This window comes from Benincasa hispida, chromosome 3, assembly GCF_009727055.1.
Source record: "Benincasa hispida cultivar B227 chromosome 3, ASM972705v1, whole genome shotgun sequence".
Lineage (NCBI taxonomy): Eukaryota > Viridiplantae > Streptophyta > Magnoliopsida > Cucurbitales > Cucurbitaceae > Benincasa > Benincasa hispida.
The window spans coordinates 43,827,283-43,843,517 of NC_052351.1; the positions used below are offsets into that span (position 1 = coordinate 43,827,283).

Below are 16,235 nucleotides of genomic sequence, written 5' to 3' on the forward strand. Positions count from 1 at the left end.
TATATAAAAAAAAAGTCTCAGCACATTAAAAATGGAAGATAGTTAAATTTTGCCATTAGCTTATTTTTCTATTTTTGAAAAATTCCTTTTTCATACTAAAAAAATGGTTTTAGTTTGGTTTTTTGACTATTTTGTCGACTCCTTCCCACCGACTTCGCAGGCGTATGTTCTCTTGAGGTCTAAAAGTTACGATTATATTTTATATTTAAAAGAAAGAAAAAAGGAAAATAAGTAAATAATACGAAAAGTTAAAATCCTTTGAAAAAACAAAAAACGTAGCGTTTTTGTTTTTGTTTTTGTTTTTTCTTTCAGAATTTTTTTTTTTTTTAAAAAAGTGAACAAAAAAGTGAGCGTTACTTGCAACCAGTTACCAAGCGGAGCTCTATAAAATGCGAAGAAAAAACCCAATTCGTAATTGTCATTTCCTTCCGTTTCATTATCATTACTCCAAACTTCCTTTTCTACAGCTCTGAAATGGCTTCTCAAATCTCCTTTTTCCCGTTGAATACTGGAGCTAAGATCCCCTCCGTCGGACTCGGAACTTGGCAAGCACCTGAAGGTCTCGTCGGTAACGCCGTTGCCGCCGCCGTCAAGGTTCTTCCCTATTCTTCTCCTTCTTTCTGATTTCTTCTTAACTCATATTTAGTTTATTTTCTTAAAATAGAGTACATATTTAATTATATTGTTCGGATTTTGTTGCGGATTATGATTTTTTTTGTTAGTTTTATCTCAACTGAGTGTTTATTGTTGTTGCAGATTGGGTATCGCCATATTGATTGTGCTCAAATCTATGGCAACGAGAAGGAGGTAATTATATCGGTCTCTAATTTGCATGGCTTTTGTTTACATTTTATATTATTTCAGAAGGGTATCAAATTAGGGACTGACTTATTAATGTTGGTCTCCGGAGGATTCCTTTTGTGTCGCTTTTATTTATTTGTTTGCTGTTTTGAGGTTGTGGGATATAATCTGAATTGCTACAATTAGACTATGTTCACTTTCTGATGCTACCAGATTGGGATATTGTATAATTTGGTTGTAGATTAGCTTTTAGGATTTTGGTTATGGGAAAGGTGTTTGATAATGTGTTATTGTTTGTGGCAGATTGGTTCAGTTCTCAAAAAGCTTTTTGAAGATGGTGTAGTTAAGCGTGAGGATTTGTGGATCACTTCTAAACTCTGGTTTGTTCTAGATTTCTAGCTCCCCTGGTTACATAATATTCATGTGCATTATTAGGGAACTTGCAACAATTCAACAAATTTAACTTTTCTGCTTATATGAATTTCCTTAAGATTCCGTAGCCTTATTTTGACCCTAAATCTTGTAACATTTTTTTTTTTATTCCGAATGATAAAAGGATAAACAAGAGAACTGCAAGTGACTTAATGGGGTCATGATGTGCAGGTGTACTGATCATGCTCCGGAAGACGTTCCTACAGCACTTGACAGAACCTTGAAAGATTTGCAGCTTGATTATGTTGATCTATACCTTGTATGTGTTGCACGGCTTTACTAAAAAATTGTCATTGAAAGCTTCTACTTGCTTTAGTTAACAGTCCACTTAGCAATGTGTCGGTCTATCTTTTTCATGTTAAGATAACAATTTTGTATATTTACGAATGGATACTTTATTGATGGTGCACTCTATAATGTGACACAATATAACTTCTTTGTTCTTTGTTATAGATCCATTGGCCAATACGGTTGAAACATGGATCTACTGGCTTTGCTCCTGAAAACTTTGTTGTGCCAGACATACCGAGTACATGGAGAGCCATGGAAGCACTCTTTGATTCTGGAAAAGCCCGAGCTATTGGTGTAAGCAATTTCTCCACCAAGAAACTTGGAGATTTGCTGGAGGTCGCTCGTGTTCCTCCGGCTGTCAATCAGGTTGAGTGTCACCCAGGATGGCAGCAGAACAAATTACGTGAATTTTGCAAATCAAAAGGAGTTCATCTAACTGTGAGTAGAAAAAACCTGAATATTTTTCCTTAATGAATTCGGACTATGGTCAGGTTTTAAGTAGTTTGAAACTATATATAGCTGACACTTGACTCCATTTCAGGGATACTCTCCATTGGGTTCACGTGGGACAACTTGGTTGAAGGGTGGTGATGTTCTTCAAAATCCAATTATTAAAGAGATCGCCGATAATCTTGGTAAGACACCTGCACAAGTTGCCCTTCGCTGGGGACTACAAAAGGGTCATAGCGTGCTTCCAAAAAGTACTACCGAGTCAAGGATCAAAGAGAACTTCGAAATTTTCGATTGGTCCATACCCGAAGATTTGTTTGCTAAGTTTTCTGAGTTCGATCAAGTAAGTAAATGTAGTTATATTGTTTGTTTTCCAGGAGTTTTGGTCCTAGCTACGAAGTTGTTATTATGTTAATGTAATGAGATCAACTCTGTTCTTCACTTGGACAGGCAAGGATCCTTAGAGGAACCATGTTTACGAATGAGAATTGCGTGTACCGGACTGTTGAGGAATTGTGGGATGGAGAGATCTAAAGTTGTCAGCTATCAGTTGGAAGGTCGAAAGAGAGCCTGTTTGTCTATGTTTCGTTGTAACGGTTGTATGAAAATAATTCAAGTTTGATTAATAATCATTGTTGGAACTCTGAAGCTGTAGGTTTCATTTCAAATCTAGATCAGTTTTCTTCTATGTTAATTGGTTTCTTCCCATTCTAGATGTGCTCTAGTTTTAGAGTATGTTTGAAGGTGCCTTAAAGTTTGAGTATGGCGTATGTTATGCTTTCTTCTGTTTTTAGACAATGACTGATTAAGTGTGCATCTCCAAAACAGACTTTTTAAAACATTTCAAAGCCTTGTTTCAAATGACTTTTCAAATGTTTGAAAGCACTTCTCTGTTTTGCACATAAAACACACCAATCAAGCAGAGTGCAAAGATTTGAACTTTTACTGGCACTGTTTTACCCATGTATAGATACAAATGATTTTTGCTCACAATCTCATTTCTAATCGTTCTAGCAAGATGGATATGATGTTATTGTTCACTTCAAACCAAATATAATTTTTACATCAATCTAAGTACTAAAAAAATTTCCTTAGAAAAGGCATATCCAGACGTGAGGTAAACTTAATTGGTTGTAGTATTAGTAACCTCTCTCGATCAAATTCCATGGTAATTAGCATTTTATCCACTTATTCAAGTATAATCATCTGAAACTCATTATGATTTGTCTTGTTTGATTAAAAGGAAAAATAATTATATTATAAACATGAGGAAGGGATGTTTTATCTCATCTTATTGATCCTTTTTTGTATCGGATATTTGCAATGGATGAAAATTTGAATATGTTATTTTGTAGATGTGTCACCCATATTTGTTATTTAGCAAATATGGCAAGAACTTCAAATCTAGATTTATATTTATTGTTTATTCCATATTTTCCTTGAAAGAATGAGTGATTACCCTTCTTCGATCCTTACTCCCAACTGGAGTCAAAGCTACTTGCTTATAAGAGAAGAGCAAGGTGCGTAGCTTACTTGGTAAAGGACTCCCTATAGTTGCAGAATATGCTTGTTGCCCTATCCATCACATTTTTGTTCTCACTCTTTTATTAATTCAATTTGAACCCGGCGCCGAGTCCGAGTTTGACTGAGGTTGAATCCATTTTTATTCTTTCTCTTTTCTAACTTATTCTAAGTCTAAAAACTCTAAAAAAAAGAAGGGGCCCGGAACTGGTTGCCATCTTTTTTGGTCGAGGTATCGCCCATACAAAACTATAGAGTAACTATAGGCAAGTAAGACAGATCTTTCCTAGAGCACATTCTTTAAGCTTGAGCATCAGGCTCGTCCTTTTTTGGGACAGGAACTATGTTCCTCAAGTAGGGTCTGTATGGAGCGGATTGATGAAAATCAAGTACGCTTCCATCTAATGTGGGAGTGCTTATACTTTGTACGAACCCTCGATTTAGATTACAGACCTGACATTTAAATGTCTATAGGAAAATCAAGCTTTTAGCCAAGCTTTGCAAGAAAAAAGGCCAAACCAGGTTTTTACATATCCATATGATTGAGTCCTTGGGTTTCCGAAATAGTGTAAAAAGAGGTGCTTCACCTCTCAACAAGATTGATCTGTTTGGATCTTGGTCCATGATGGCCTTTTTATTGATTTTGATGATTGGATTTCTCTATGAATGAAAAAGGGGTGCTTCAGATCGAGAGTAATCACTAGTGAGAGGGCAAAAAGAGGGGGGAAGGACAAAGGAAAGAGTAGACTCTTTTCGATATGGGAAGGGGCTTTCCTTAGTAGCCCACGCTTCGAATTGGAGTGCCCTTTTAATCCTGGGCCGAGGGAATACAACTCCTCGTGGAAGTCCTTTCCATCGGTCCTCTCTTAGCACCTAGTATAACTGTCTCCGTGCAACAACAAGCACCAATTTGACTTGGGGGGGGGGGGGGGTATTGATTCAGCAGTGATGAAAGTTCTTCGTATTCTACTCGTCTACTTAATGAAATTCCATGATTAGGAATTGTTTGATCGTCTTTCTCTGAGGAAGAGGCAAAACAACATCTTGTTGTTGCATTGAAACATAGAAATATTGACTAATCTGACTAACATTGAACTTGGTAAAATGAAATGGTTGTCGATTGATGGATAGAGAGAAATGAAGATATATATAGAGAGAAAAGCAACAATCGATGACCAGGTGTGCATTGAGGTTGTGCCAGTCGATAGAGGTAAGCGGCAGGAGAGGCAAATGGGTGGCCGACGACAAATGGGTGTGAACCAATGCTAATTGGTGATGGAAAGATGTTAGGGTAAGGTCTGTTGAGTGCGCAGAAGAAGTTAATTTTTTTTTTAAAAAAAAATCTAAACTTAATATATTTTATATCAAGTGTATCATTATCGGGTATATCAACAGTATAAATCAATGTATCATTATGAAGTATATCAACACTATCAATCAGTGTATTGTCATCAAATCTATCAACATTATATTAGTCAAGTTTTTCGTCAGTATAAACAAGTGCATCATTATCAAGTTTATCAATAGTATATCAGTCAAGTGTATTAACAGTATAAATAATTGCATCATTATCAAGTTTATAAATAATATATCAGTTAAATGCATTAGCAGTACAAATGAGTGCATCATTATCAAGTCTATCTACAATATATTAGTCAAATGACGATTGCATCATTATCAAGTTTATAAATAGTATGTCAGTTAAGTGCATCAGCAGTATAAACGAGTGCATCATTATCAAGTTTATCTACAGTATATCATTCAAATGTATTAAAAAGCGATAGGTTGACTCATCCCTCGAATTACGAATGTTAAACGAAAAGCATCGACAAGCACTATAACAACAAAATACTAATAACAAGAAAAAAAAAAACAAGTAAATAAGCATAGGAGTTGGTAACCCAGTTTGCCGATAAACCACTTACCTCTGAAGGGAAAGTGTGCCAAGGAAAAATAATCCACTAATATTGTCGAAGAAAAAAGCTTGTAACCCTAGGGGTATTTTAGTAATTGTGTGTACCCTAAGGCTTCCCACTAGTCTATTTATTTGGTATATTGTCTTGTACTTTGTGTATTATAATCAATAATAAAAATCAGTGTCTATCGTGGTTTTTCTCCCTGTACTAGGGTTTTCACGTAACTGTTTTTGTTATTCTCTTCCTTACTCTTTTATTTTTAACATGGTATCAGAGCATAGAAATGAAACCCTGGCCACCATTGAGGAAAATCCAACAGGAGAATCCCAAACCAATAACCCAGATATAACTAGTATTATCCAAGCCATTGACAGGTACTTCCAATCTTTTCTTTCCCACTTTCGGAAAAACCAACCGCTGCCGCCTTACCCATAGCCGGCCAACTCCTTCGCAGATGGAATGACCAACCGCCAGACCTAGCAACCGAAGACCAACGAACTAGCAGTTACCCATCTGATCCGGTCGCGCGTAGATGAAGACGACCAGCGATCGATCGAATGAAGTCGAGATCTGTCCGGCTGCTCTCAGACACTGTCGAATGACTCCGACCAACCTCGATCTGCGATGCCCAAGCGCGCAGACAAAGACGGCCAACGACCGACCGAACGAAGTCGAGATCTATCTGGTTGCTCTCAAACACTGCCGAACAACTCTGACCAGCCCCGATCTGTGACGCCCAGCGCCGACCAGTCCAGATCTGTGAAGCCTAGTGTTAACCAGTCCAGATCGACCACGCCCAGCAGTTCCTATCTATTGCCGTTGCCGCCGGTCTTCTCCTCTCAGACTGGCATCTCATCTCAGCCACTGCCGCACCAAAAGATAGATGGAAGAAGTGTGGGTGTTTTCCAGCTGAGTATGAGCAACTGAATGGGCCAGTTTTCGTCGATCATGGATGAGTTTGGATGGGGAGATTCTTCTTCATACCACCAAGACCAAGGAAATATAATCCAAGATCAAGTTACCCAGTTGCAGTTGCAGATTAAACGACAGAACAAGATGTTTCAGTAACAGCTTGCTACTATTAGGGGAGCCCTGGGATCGACATCGAGATCCAACTAAATCTTGCTTCTTTTTCAGTCGCACCCAATCATGGTGGCTCGACACAATACCCAGATGAAAACCTGGTAAATTCTTTTCCTATTTTACCCAATACAAATATCTTGCATGGTTTTTCCTCAGTTGACAGTACCACCAGCCTGAGTACAATTATAATCAGTACTATCGCCCAGCCAGGCAATATACAGTCTTTTGGTCTTGTTAGTGTGAACGGTAAAAAACCTTGGATCATTGACTCATGAGCGACGGAACATCTTACTGGTACCTCTGATCAGTTTCTCTCATATTATCCAAGTGCTGGTAATAAATGAATTAGGATTGCAGATGGGTTATTCACACCTCTTGCAGGAAAAGGGGATTTATCTCCGTTTGAGGGTTTGGTTTTGCGGGACGTTTTGCATGTTCCTAAAATTTCATATAATTTGTTATCCATCATTAAGATTACAAGAGATTTGAGTTCTCAAGCAGTTTTTTCACCCGACTCTGTTTTATTTCAGGATCTAAGCTCGGGGATGACGATTGGCACTACCCGGCACGATAGGGGACTCTACTTCCTAACTGATGATGCTTCCTTTGGGAATGATTATAGGACTAGCCTTGTCTCCTTAAATTTTTCTACCTCTGAGAATGATTTTCTATTATGGCATTACCGCTTAGGGCATCCGAACTTTCAGTACATGAAATACTTATTTCCACATTTACTTCGCAATATTAATGTGTCTTCTTTAAAGTGTGAAGTGTGTATTCGTGCCAAACAGAATCGTGTCTCCTTCCACTCCCAGCTCTATAAACCATCCAAACTCTTCACCTTAGTCCACAGTGATGTTTGGGGTCCCTCACCAACCACAACCTCCACAGAGAAACGCTGGTTTGTCACTTTTATAGACGATCACACTCGGCTTACTTAGGTCTTTCTTCTCATTGATAAGTCCGAGGTATTCTCTATATTCCAGCAATATTATGTCACTGTAGAAACCCAGTTTAATGCCAGGATTGGTATTTTGAGAAGTGATAATGGGCGGGAATTCTTTAACGCTTCCTTCCTGGAGTTTCTTGCATCCAAAGGGATTATCCACTAGAGTTCATGTGCCTACACTCCCCAATAAAATGGGGTTGCCGAGAGGAAAAATTATCACTTGGTGGAAGTTTCTAGGTCCTTAATGCTATCCACATCGTTCCTGTCTTACCTACGGGGTGATGCCATCCTTACTGCTGCTCACATAATCAATCGAATGCCTTCCTGAGTCCTCAATTTTCAAAACCCCTTAAACTGTTTAAAAGAGTCCTACCCTAGGACTCGTTTAGTCTCCGATGTACCACTTCGAGTTTTTAGCTATGTTTCCTTTGTTCATTCCCATGGTCCAATCTACACGAAATTTACCCCTCGTGCTAAAAAATGCGTCTTTGTTGGGTATCCACTCCATCAGCGTGGGTACAAATGTTACCACCCACCCTCTCGAAAATATTTTGCTTCCATGGATATCACCTTCCTTGAGGATCAATCCTTCTTCCCTATTAGCCATCTTCAGGGGGACCCTCTAGTGAAGAGACTAACTGGTCCACATATACTGTTCCCTTAGAGTCTGGCCCTATTCTGGAACATGTTGGTCCTATCCTTCCTACCAATCAAGTCCTATGGATAACATACTATAGGAAGAATCTCAGAAAGGAAGCAACGTCACCTGTTGCATCTCCGACTCTGGTCCATGAGTCAAACCCGACATCAGGTACATCTATTCCTGAAATTAATGAGATTGATACTTGTACTAACGAGTGTAGAAAGAAAAAAAGAGGAAAAGATGCTGACGGCACCACTATAGCAGATGGGAAGACGATAGTGAATGACGATTCAGACACAGCTCTAGAAAATGTGAGTGATACTAAAGATAATGGTGAAAAAGGTGTGATTTCTGAAGATGAGAAACAGGAAGAGAAGACCAGTGATCATAGTGAAAATTCTAACAGTTTGAAGGAATATGATGCTTCTCTTGATCTTCCAATAGCCCTGAGGAAAGGTATTTGGTCATGTACAAGGTACCCTATGCATAGTTACATGACATACAGTAACCTGTCATCTGAATTTAGGGCCTTTACCACTAGTTTAGATACAGGGGTGATACCGAGTAACATATAGGAAGCAATGGGAACTGAAGTTTGGAAGGCTGCTATTATGGAGGAGATGAGAGCTTTGGAGAAAAATGGAACATGGGACCAGATGATCCTACCTAAAGGGCACAAGACAGTTGGGTGTAAATGGGTTTTCACTATAAAGTACAAGTCAGATGGGACTGTTGATCGGTACAAGGCCAGGTTAGTTGCCAAAGAGTTTACTTAAACCTTTGGGGTAGATTACTCTGAGACATGTTCTTTCGTAGCTAAACTACTATCCAAGTATTGCTATCAGTTGCAGTTAACAAAGATTGGTATCTGCATCAACTAGATATAAAGAATTCCTTTCTCAGTGGAGAACTTGAGGAGGAAGTCTACATGAATCCTCCTCTCGGATTTGAAGATCAGTTCAAACAATGAGTCTACCGGTTGAGAAAGTCGCTATATGGGTTGAAACAATCTCCGAGAGCCTGGTTTGACAGATTTGCCACCTTTGTCAAAGGACAAAGGTATATCCAAGGGCACTCAGATCATACACTTTTTACAAAGAAGTCAACTTCAGGGAAGGTAGCAATTCTCATTGTGTATGTTGACGATATTATGCTCTCTGATGATGATAATAATGAAATTGTGAAACTCAAAGCAAAGATGGCCAAAGAGTTTGAAATTAAAGAACTTGGGAAGTTAAGATAATTTCTCGGAATGGAAGTAGCCTGGTTTAGGGATAGAATCTCAGTGTCCCAACGAAAATACACGATTGATCTTTTAACGGAAACAGGAATGACTGGGTGCAAACCTGCTGACGCCCCAGTTGAATATAATTCAAAGCTCAGTAATACTAGTAACAGTGTTCCGGTCAATAAAGAAAGGTATCAGCAGTTAGTTGGGAAATTGATATACTTATCTCATACAAGACCTGATATTTCATATGCAGTGAGTGTCGTCAGTCAGTTTATGAAAGCTCCTTGTGAAGAACACATGATAGAAGTTGAACGCATCCTACGATATCTGAAAGGTACACCAGGTAAGGGGTTAATGTTCAAGAAGTCTGATAAACACTGCATTGAAGCTTACATTAATTCTGATTGGGCAGGTCTGTTGTTGATAGAAAATCAACATCAGGGTATTGCACTTTTGTTTGGGGTAATCTTATGACCTGGAGGAGCAAGAAACAGGGAGTTGTGGCCAGAAGTAGTGCAGAAGTTGAGTATCGGGCCATGAGTTTAGGGATATGTGAAGAAATCTGGTTGATGAAAGTGTTGTCAGATCTTCATCAAGACAATGAGCTCCCAATGAAACTATTTTGTGACAATAAGGCAGCAATAAGTATTGCAAATAATCCTGTTCAGCATGACAAAACAAAACACGTTGAGATCGAACAACACTTCATCAAGGAAAGACTTGACAACGAAAGTATATGTGTTCCTTATATTCCCTCAAATCAGTAAATTGCAGATGTGCTCACAAAAGGGTTATTGAGATAAAGTTTTGATTATTGTGTCAGCAAGTTGGATCTTATTGATATTTACGCTCCAACTTGAGGGGGAGTGTTGAAAAAAACAGCTTGTAACCCTAGGGGTATTTTAGTAATTGTGTGCACCCTGGTGCTTCCCCCTAATCTATTTATTTGGCCTATTCTCTTGTACTTTGTGTATTAGAATCAATAATAAAAATTAGTGTCTATCGTGGTTTTTCTCCCTATACTAGGGTTTCCACGTAACTGTTTTTGTTATTCTCTTCCCTACTCTTTTATTTTTAACAAATATTATAAAGTTAAGCAATTACAACGTAGTACTTATTTGTAATATACTAACTACTACAGTGACTCAATTAGAGCCCAACTCCAAAATCACCTAGGCCTCTCCTAGATGTGAGACTCCCGATCAATTGTACTTAGATTCCCCTAAGTGTGAATGTGTGATAATATTAGTATTGAACACTTCTGCTTTCGACCATGTGTGAATCTCCTCTTTGCTTGATTATTTTCCTTGTAACTCAATAAACTCCCTTCATTGACAAATCTAAGGGCCTCTCTATGATAGAGAAATTCTTCTTGAGAATGAAGTCATAGGTTCCCCCTAAGACCAGGTTCACAGTAGAATAATGTGAGCAAAGATTAAAACACCATGTTGTACAAATTGGTTAGCAAGAAGAAAAATACTCTCCCATGATGAACACATGGAGCAACCCTAAATGAGAGGTATTATTCTCCTTTTATAAACGTGGCTAATTAAGGAAAGAATTTTCAGAAAAATATTTCCTTTTTGTCAGAATAAAGTTGCGTCATAAATAAGAAAAATATCAACAATATACATCTTCTGCAAATTTTCAGATTCGAAAATAAAAATATTTCACATATAAAATCCAGATTAGGAAAATAAAATATTATGTAGGAAATAGTCATGTATGAGGCCGATGTTAAAACTTCATTTATGACAACTGCAAAACCACCACAAATTTCCTTAGAAATATATAAAGACAATCATCAAATCTTCAACATGTATCATTATCAAGTATATCAATCAAGTATATCAAGTTTATAAACAGTATAAAAGAATAAATGATTGGTAAATTTATTAGAAGTTTATTAATCAAGTTCATCATTATCAAGTATATCAAATTTATTAGCAATATAAACAAATGCATGATTGACATGTGTATCAAATATATCAATCAAGCACATCATTATCAAGTATACCAAGTATATTAGTTAAGTATATAAAGTGTATATCAGTTTTGAGGGCATTTGCGATATTTTACATTTTTTATATGTGAGTTGGACTTCGTTTTTGTCCTTTTTTTCAAACAACAAATATATGGACTACATGTCTAATTAACAATATATTTGTTTTGCTCTTTCTGCAAGTGTCCCTTTTGTACTTTTCAAAAAATAATAGTAAATACATAAGTACATTCTAACTAGTTATAACATATGATCATCTCGATCAAGAAGTTAAAGATTCAAAGCCCGTAGAGATAATATATTACACCCGTTTTAAAAAAAATTGAATGGCTTTTCGAATTGAGGTTGTTTTGGTTAAAAAAAAAGTTAAATTAATTTATTAATCTTTTGTTTAAAAGGATCCTGATTTTGTGGCGCAACTCACTCGAATGGAAAAATGGGAACCGTAAACAAAATTCATAGACAAAGGAAGACGAAGAGAGACCAAAGGAAAAGGAAACCTAATTTTCTCCATTCAATATATACTCTTTCTGTTTCCCCACCTTTGCTTAATCTGTTATTTGGGACCATAAACTTTGAGAATAAATAACGTTGGAAAATTAAGGTGTCTTTCAAAGTGTTTGATTTTGGTCTTGGGAACAAAAATGGAGAAAGTTTTGCATTTTGATCTGAATACCGGAGCAAGAATTCCCGCGGTGGGCCTCGGAACTTGGAAAGCCCCTCCCGGCATCGTTGGGGAAGCTGTCAAAACCGCCGTCAAGGTTTCTCTTTTATTTTTTTTCTTTGACGTATGTACATGAAGAATCGAACATCTTACTTCGAGATTGATAGTATACCATTCACTTTGATTTATGCTCGGCCTCCACTTTTCTTCCTCTAATTTCCTCCTCACATCAATCTCATTAATCAACACAAAATACAACTCAGGGACACAGTTGGGTCATAATACTTACAATAATCCTAATTTTAGACTTGAAAGAAAAATGTTGCAATTCTTACCTTTTAATAAGGTTTTCTTTGAATATTTGTTAAAAATAATTTCCTTCCAGGTATATAACACATATGTACGGTACAAAGAAAAAAATTCAAAGAAAATGTCACTAGAGCTAAATATTTGTTAAAATTTATGATTTTTGACAAACTTATTCAATAATTTATTTGTGTATTAGTCAAACTTAAATCTGTACAATACTTATATTATTAATTGAAGTTGGTGAGTAAAATTTTTATATTACTCTTTGTTCAAATTGGTAAGAAAAATTAGTGAAATTTGAATAGAACGTAGAACAAAGTGTTGACTCTAGGGTCACAAATTCGTTAAAGTTGAGAATTCAAAGTGAAAACTGTTGTTTAAGGGTAAAACTTTGGTAATTTTCCAAAAAATAGTTGTCATCTCTCCCTCAATTTTACTTATTTATTCTTTTAATTCAAAAAAATTGAGTTATTCAAGTTTATAAAACTGAAATAATAATACATGTCATATCATATGTACTCAACTATATTCTAATTGACTCACTCTCTCCCACCTTTATTAGGAGAAAATAATTTTTCTAACTCTCCCTTTCTCTGTGCAGGTTGGTTATAGGCATATTGATTGTGCTCATGTCTATGATAACGAAAAAGAGGTCTTTTTTTCTCTCTTATGAGTCAACTTATTTATGAATATAGTAAATTTTTACTATTTATCAATGATAGACCGTGATAGACTACAATAAATCGCGATAGACATCTATCAGTGTCAATGATAGAAATCTATCACGATCTATCATGGTCTAATCATTGATGGAGTCATGAACATTTTTATTTGTTTATGAGGAAACAGAATCTAATTCCTAAAATTAAAAATTTAGTCTACGAACGGTAAAATTAGCAAATGTCTTTTAATATTAAAAATCTTGATCATAATTCTGTTGGATACAACATTGAAAATTCTGAGTTCTATTGAACATATAAAATTCACTCTCTTGCAGGTAGGAATAGCATTAAAGGAGCTATTTTCAACAGGTGTAGTCCAACGAAGTGAGATGTTCATCACTTCTAAACTTTGGTATCCCATCAAAATTACCCTTATTTTTTCCCCTTAATTTGTCAAATGAATATTTTTTATATTAGGAAAAAAAAAACAATACTTTAGATCAAAATTAATAGTATAAAATTAAAATTAATTAGTAATTTGGGGTGGACCTAAACAGGTGTAGTGATCAAGCACCTGAAGATGTGTGCAAAGCATTGAGCAAGAGCTTAGAAGACCTTCAACTTGATTACATTGATCTCTACCTTGTAAGTGCCTTTCTTACCCTATTCTTATTTTCTTTTGACGACTCACCGACGAATGAAATATTGACATGACATGTTTATTATATAGATACATTGGCCGTTCAGGACGAAACCTGGGTCGAGAGGGTTCGCTCCGGAGGTGATGGAACCGTTGTGTATAGCGGAAACGTGGAACGCGATGGAGGGGTTGTATGCATCAGGGCAAGCAAGGGCTATTGGTGTGAGCAACTTCTCAACAAAAAAGCTCCAAGATTTGCTAAAAACTGCAAAAGTTCCACCTGCTGTTAACCAAGTTGAATGCCACCCAGTTTGGCAGCAACCTGCCCTTCATAACTTGTGCAAATCCACTGGTGTTCACCTTTCGGTACAGTTTTCTTTACGCATATATTTATTAAGTGCTTTTTGCAAACTGGAATAGCTACGGGTGCACAAATTTACGTAGAGATAATTGAAAGTTCTGATGTTGACACATTCATAGCATTCTCGTCACACTCCATATTGTATTCCATAAAAGCTCAAAAGAAACAACAGAGTTCATACAAGGAGAGCTCAAAAGAAGAAAAACATTACAGGAGAAATACAAATGAGGGTCATAAGGAATAAATTGAAACAGATTAAATCATTGAAATAAAATTGAAATTAAAACTCAAACTATAGGGACTAAATTGAATCTTCTAAATCTATACGAAGGAAATTGAAAATTTTCTCAAATTAGAGAGATCAAATATTTATGAAAAAATTATGTGTATCAATTAAATAGACCTGATAGCCATTTGGTTTTTGTACTCTACTCTTGATTGGGGTTTGCTTTAGAGAAATAAAGTATAAAACTATAGGAGTTGTTTGAGAGGTTGAAATGTAATTATGATTATTAGGAATTAGAGGAGTGTCGGAATACGTGAGGAATCGAAGGTGAAGCGAAAATGGATCGTGAAGCGTGAAAACGGTGGAAAAGAGGGTTGGGTTGAAAACCATGTGAATGAAATGAGTTTGGTATTACAAATGAGTTTGGTATTACAAATTGGATCCCAAAGCGCTCATTCTAAAGATGAGTTTTGGATTACATTTCATTACAAACTCATTCCATTACGAGCCTCCAAACAGCCCCTAGAAGAGTTGAATTCTTAAACAAATTCTAAAAACAAAAACATATTTTTTAAAAACTACTTTTTTTAATTTTTAGAATAATTTGGATATTGGTATAAGGTAGATAAGAAAACAAGAAATTTAAAGATATGAGGGGACGTTATAGGATTAATTTTTAAATATTAAAAACCAAAAAATTACCAAACGAGGTCTTAATAATTAAAATTATTTTTTTTCCACTTTCAAACTAAGTTATATTTTAGTTCAACAACTGCATGGTGGGGGATGGATTGAATATCTGACCTCATCTCTTAGATTAGAATGCATGCCAATACTACTAAATCAAGCTCAACTTTGGCACTAAATTATTTATCTTGTTATTAATGTAAATCTTCATATTTAGATCATTAATACCTGATCTTTTTATATATATTGTGGATATATATAAAAGATATTGGAGATATCAGTTAATATCGATGTCAAACCCTTTAATTTATGGTATATTAACGTATCGACAAATATTTTAATCATTGTTCGATGCCCAAGTGTCATATCCACATAATCTTTAAAGTGTTAACTAAAGTACTAGAGAAATGAGTGGCAGGCATATTCTCCATTGGGATCTCCAGGGAGCTGGGTGAAAGGTGAAATCTTGAAGGAGCCAATACTCATAGAAATTGCTGAGAAACTTAACAAATCACCAGCACAAGTAGCCCTTCGATGGGGCATTCAAAGTGGCCATAGTGTGCTTCCAAAGAGTGTAAATGAATCAAGGATCATTCAAAATCTTAGCTTATTTGATTGGTCCATTCCTCCTGAGCTCTTTTCAAAATTCTCTCAAATTCATCAGCAGCGTCTTCTTCGAGGGGAATTTGCAGTTCATGAAACTCAAAGCCCTTACAAAAGTATCCAAGAGCTTTGGGATGGTGAAATTTGATATCAGTATGAAATATCAAATATTGAAGAAATGATAAACTTGATAACTATTCTTTGAACTTGTATACTACGTTCTTTTTTTAGGACCCCATTTTCATATTCATCCCCAGTGTGCTTTGTAATAATAATTTCTTTTCTTTTTAGCCTTTTAAGTTCGTTGTCGTTCTTGTTAAGGATCCCACATTAGAAAAGTTATGGGACCCACCGTCTTAAATAAAAATAAATATGAATTAATTAGCCTTTTTGGGTGTAATTTTACTATAATGAACCTATTAATAGTCATGTTACATGATTTAGATAAAAATTATGTAACAAATGCTACCTTCTCTAGCTCAGCTATATAATAATAAAAAAAAAATTATATATGATAAGGGCCAACAAATGGGCAATTCACTTAGACATAAAAAAATTACATAAACATCCATCCAAATCTTCTATCTAATAGGTATGTTTGACAACTTCCTTTTGTCTCATGTAATTTAAAATAATGGTCATTGAAGTTGGTGGAGCTAACCACTGTCAAAGGTCTTAGGAATTGGCTGCTATGGTGGTGGTCAGATATGGTTGGAGTTGGCCCTCGGAATCATGGCTGAAGTGGCAATGGGGACGGGCATCGG

The 16,235-nt window shown here is 36.2% G+C and overlaps 2 protein-coding genes across 2 annotated transcripts; both read left to right on the forward strand.

The window, feature by feature from the left end:
* Positions 1-396: 396 nt before the first annotated feature.
* Positions 397-2,668, forward strand: LOC120072852 (NADPH-dependent aldo-keto reductase, chloroplastic-like). Its single transcript, XM_039025372.1, has 7 exons — positions 397-594; positions 757-807; positions 1,105-1,181; positions 1,405-1,492; positions 1,687-1,962; positions 2,066-2,317; positions 2,425-2,668. The coding sequence occupies exons 1-7, from the start codon at positions 475-477 to the stop codon at positions 2,506-2,508; spliced, it is 948 nt and encodes a 315-aa protein (XP_038881300.1). The 5' UTR covers positions 397-474; the 3' UTR covers positions 2,509-2,668.
* Positions 2,669-11,963: 9,295 nt separating this feature from the next.
* LOC120074428 (NADPH-dependent aldo-keto reductase, chloroplastic-like) lies at positions 11,964-15,817 on the forward strand. The gene is made up of 6 exons (XM_039027545.1): positions 11,964-12,080; positions 12,894-12,944; positions 13,290-13,366; positions 13,512-13,599; positions 13,685-13,960; positions 15,287-15,817. The coding sequence occupies exons 1-6, from the start codon at positions 11,964-11,966 to the stop codon at positions 15,617-15,619; spliced, it is 942 nt and encodes a 313-aa protein (XP_038883473.1). The 3' UTR covers positions 15,620-15,817.
* The last annotated feature ends 418 nt before the right edge of the window (positions 15,818-16,235 follow it).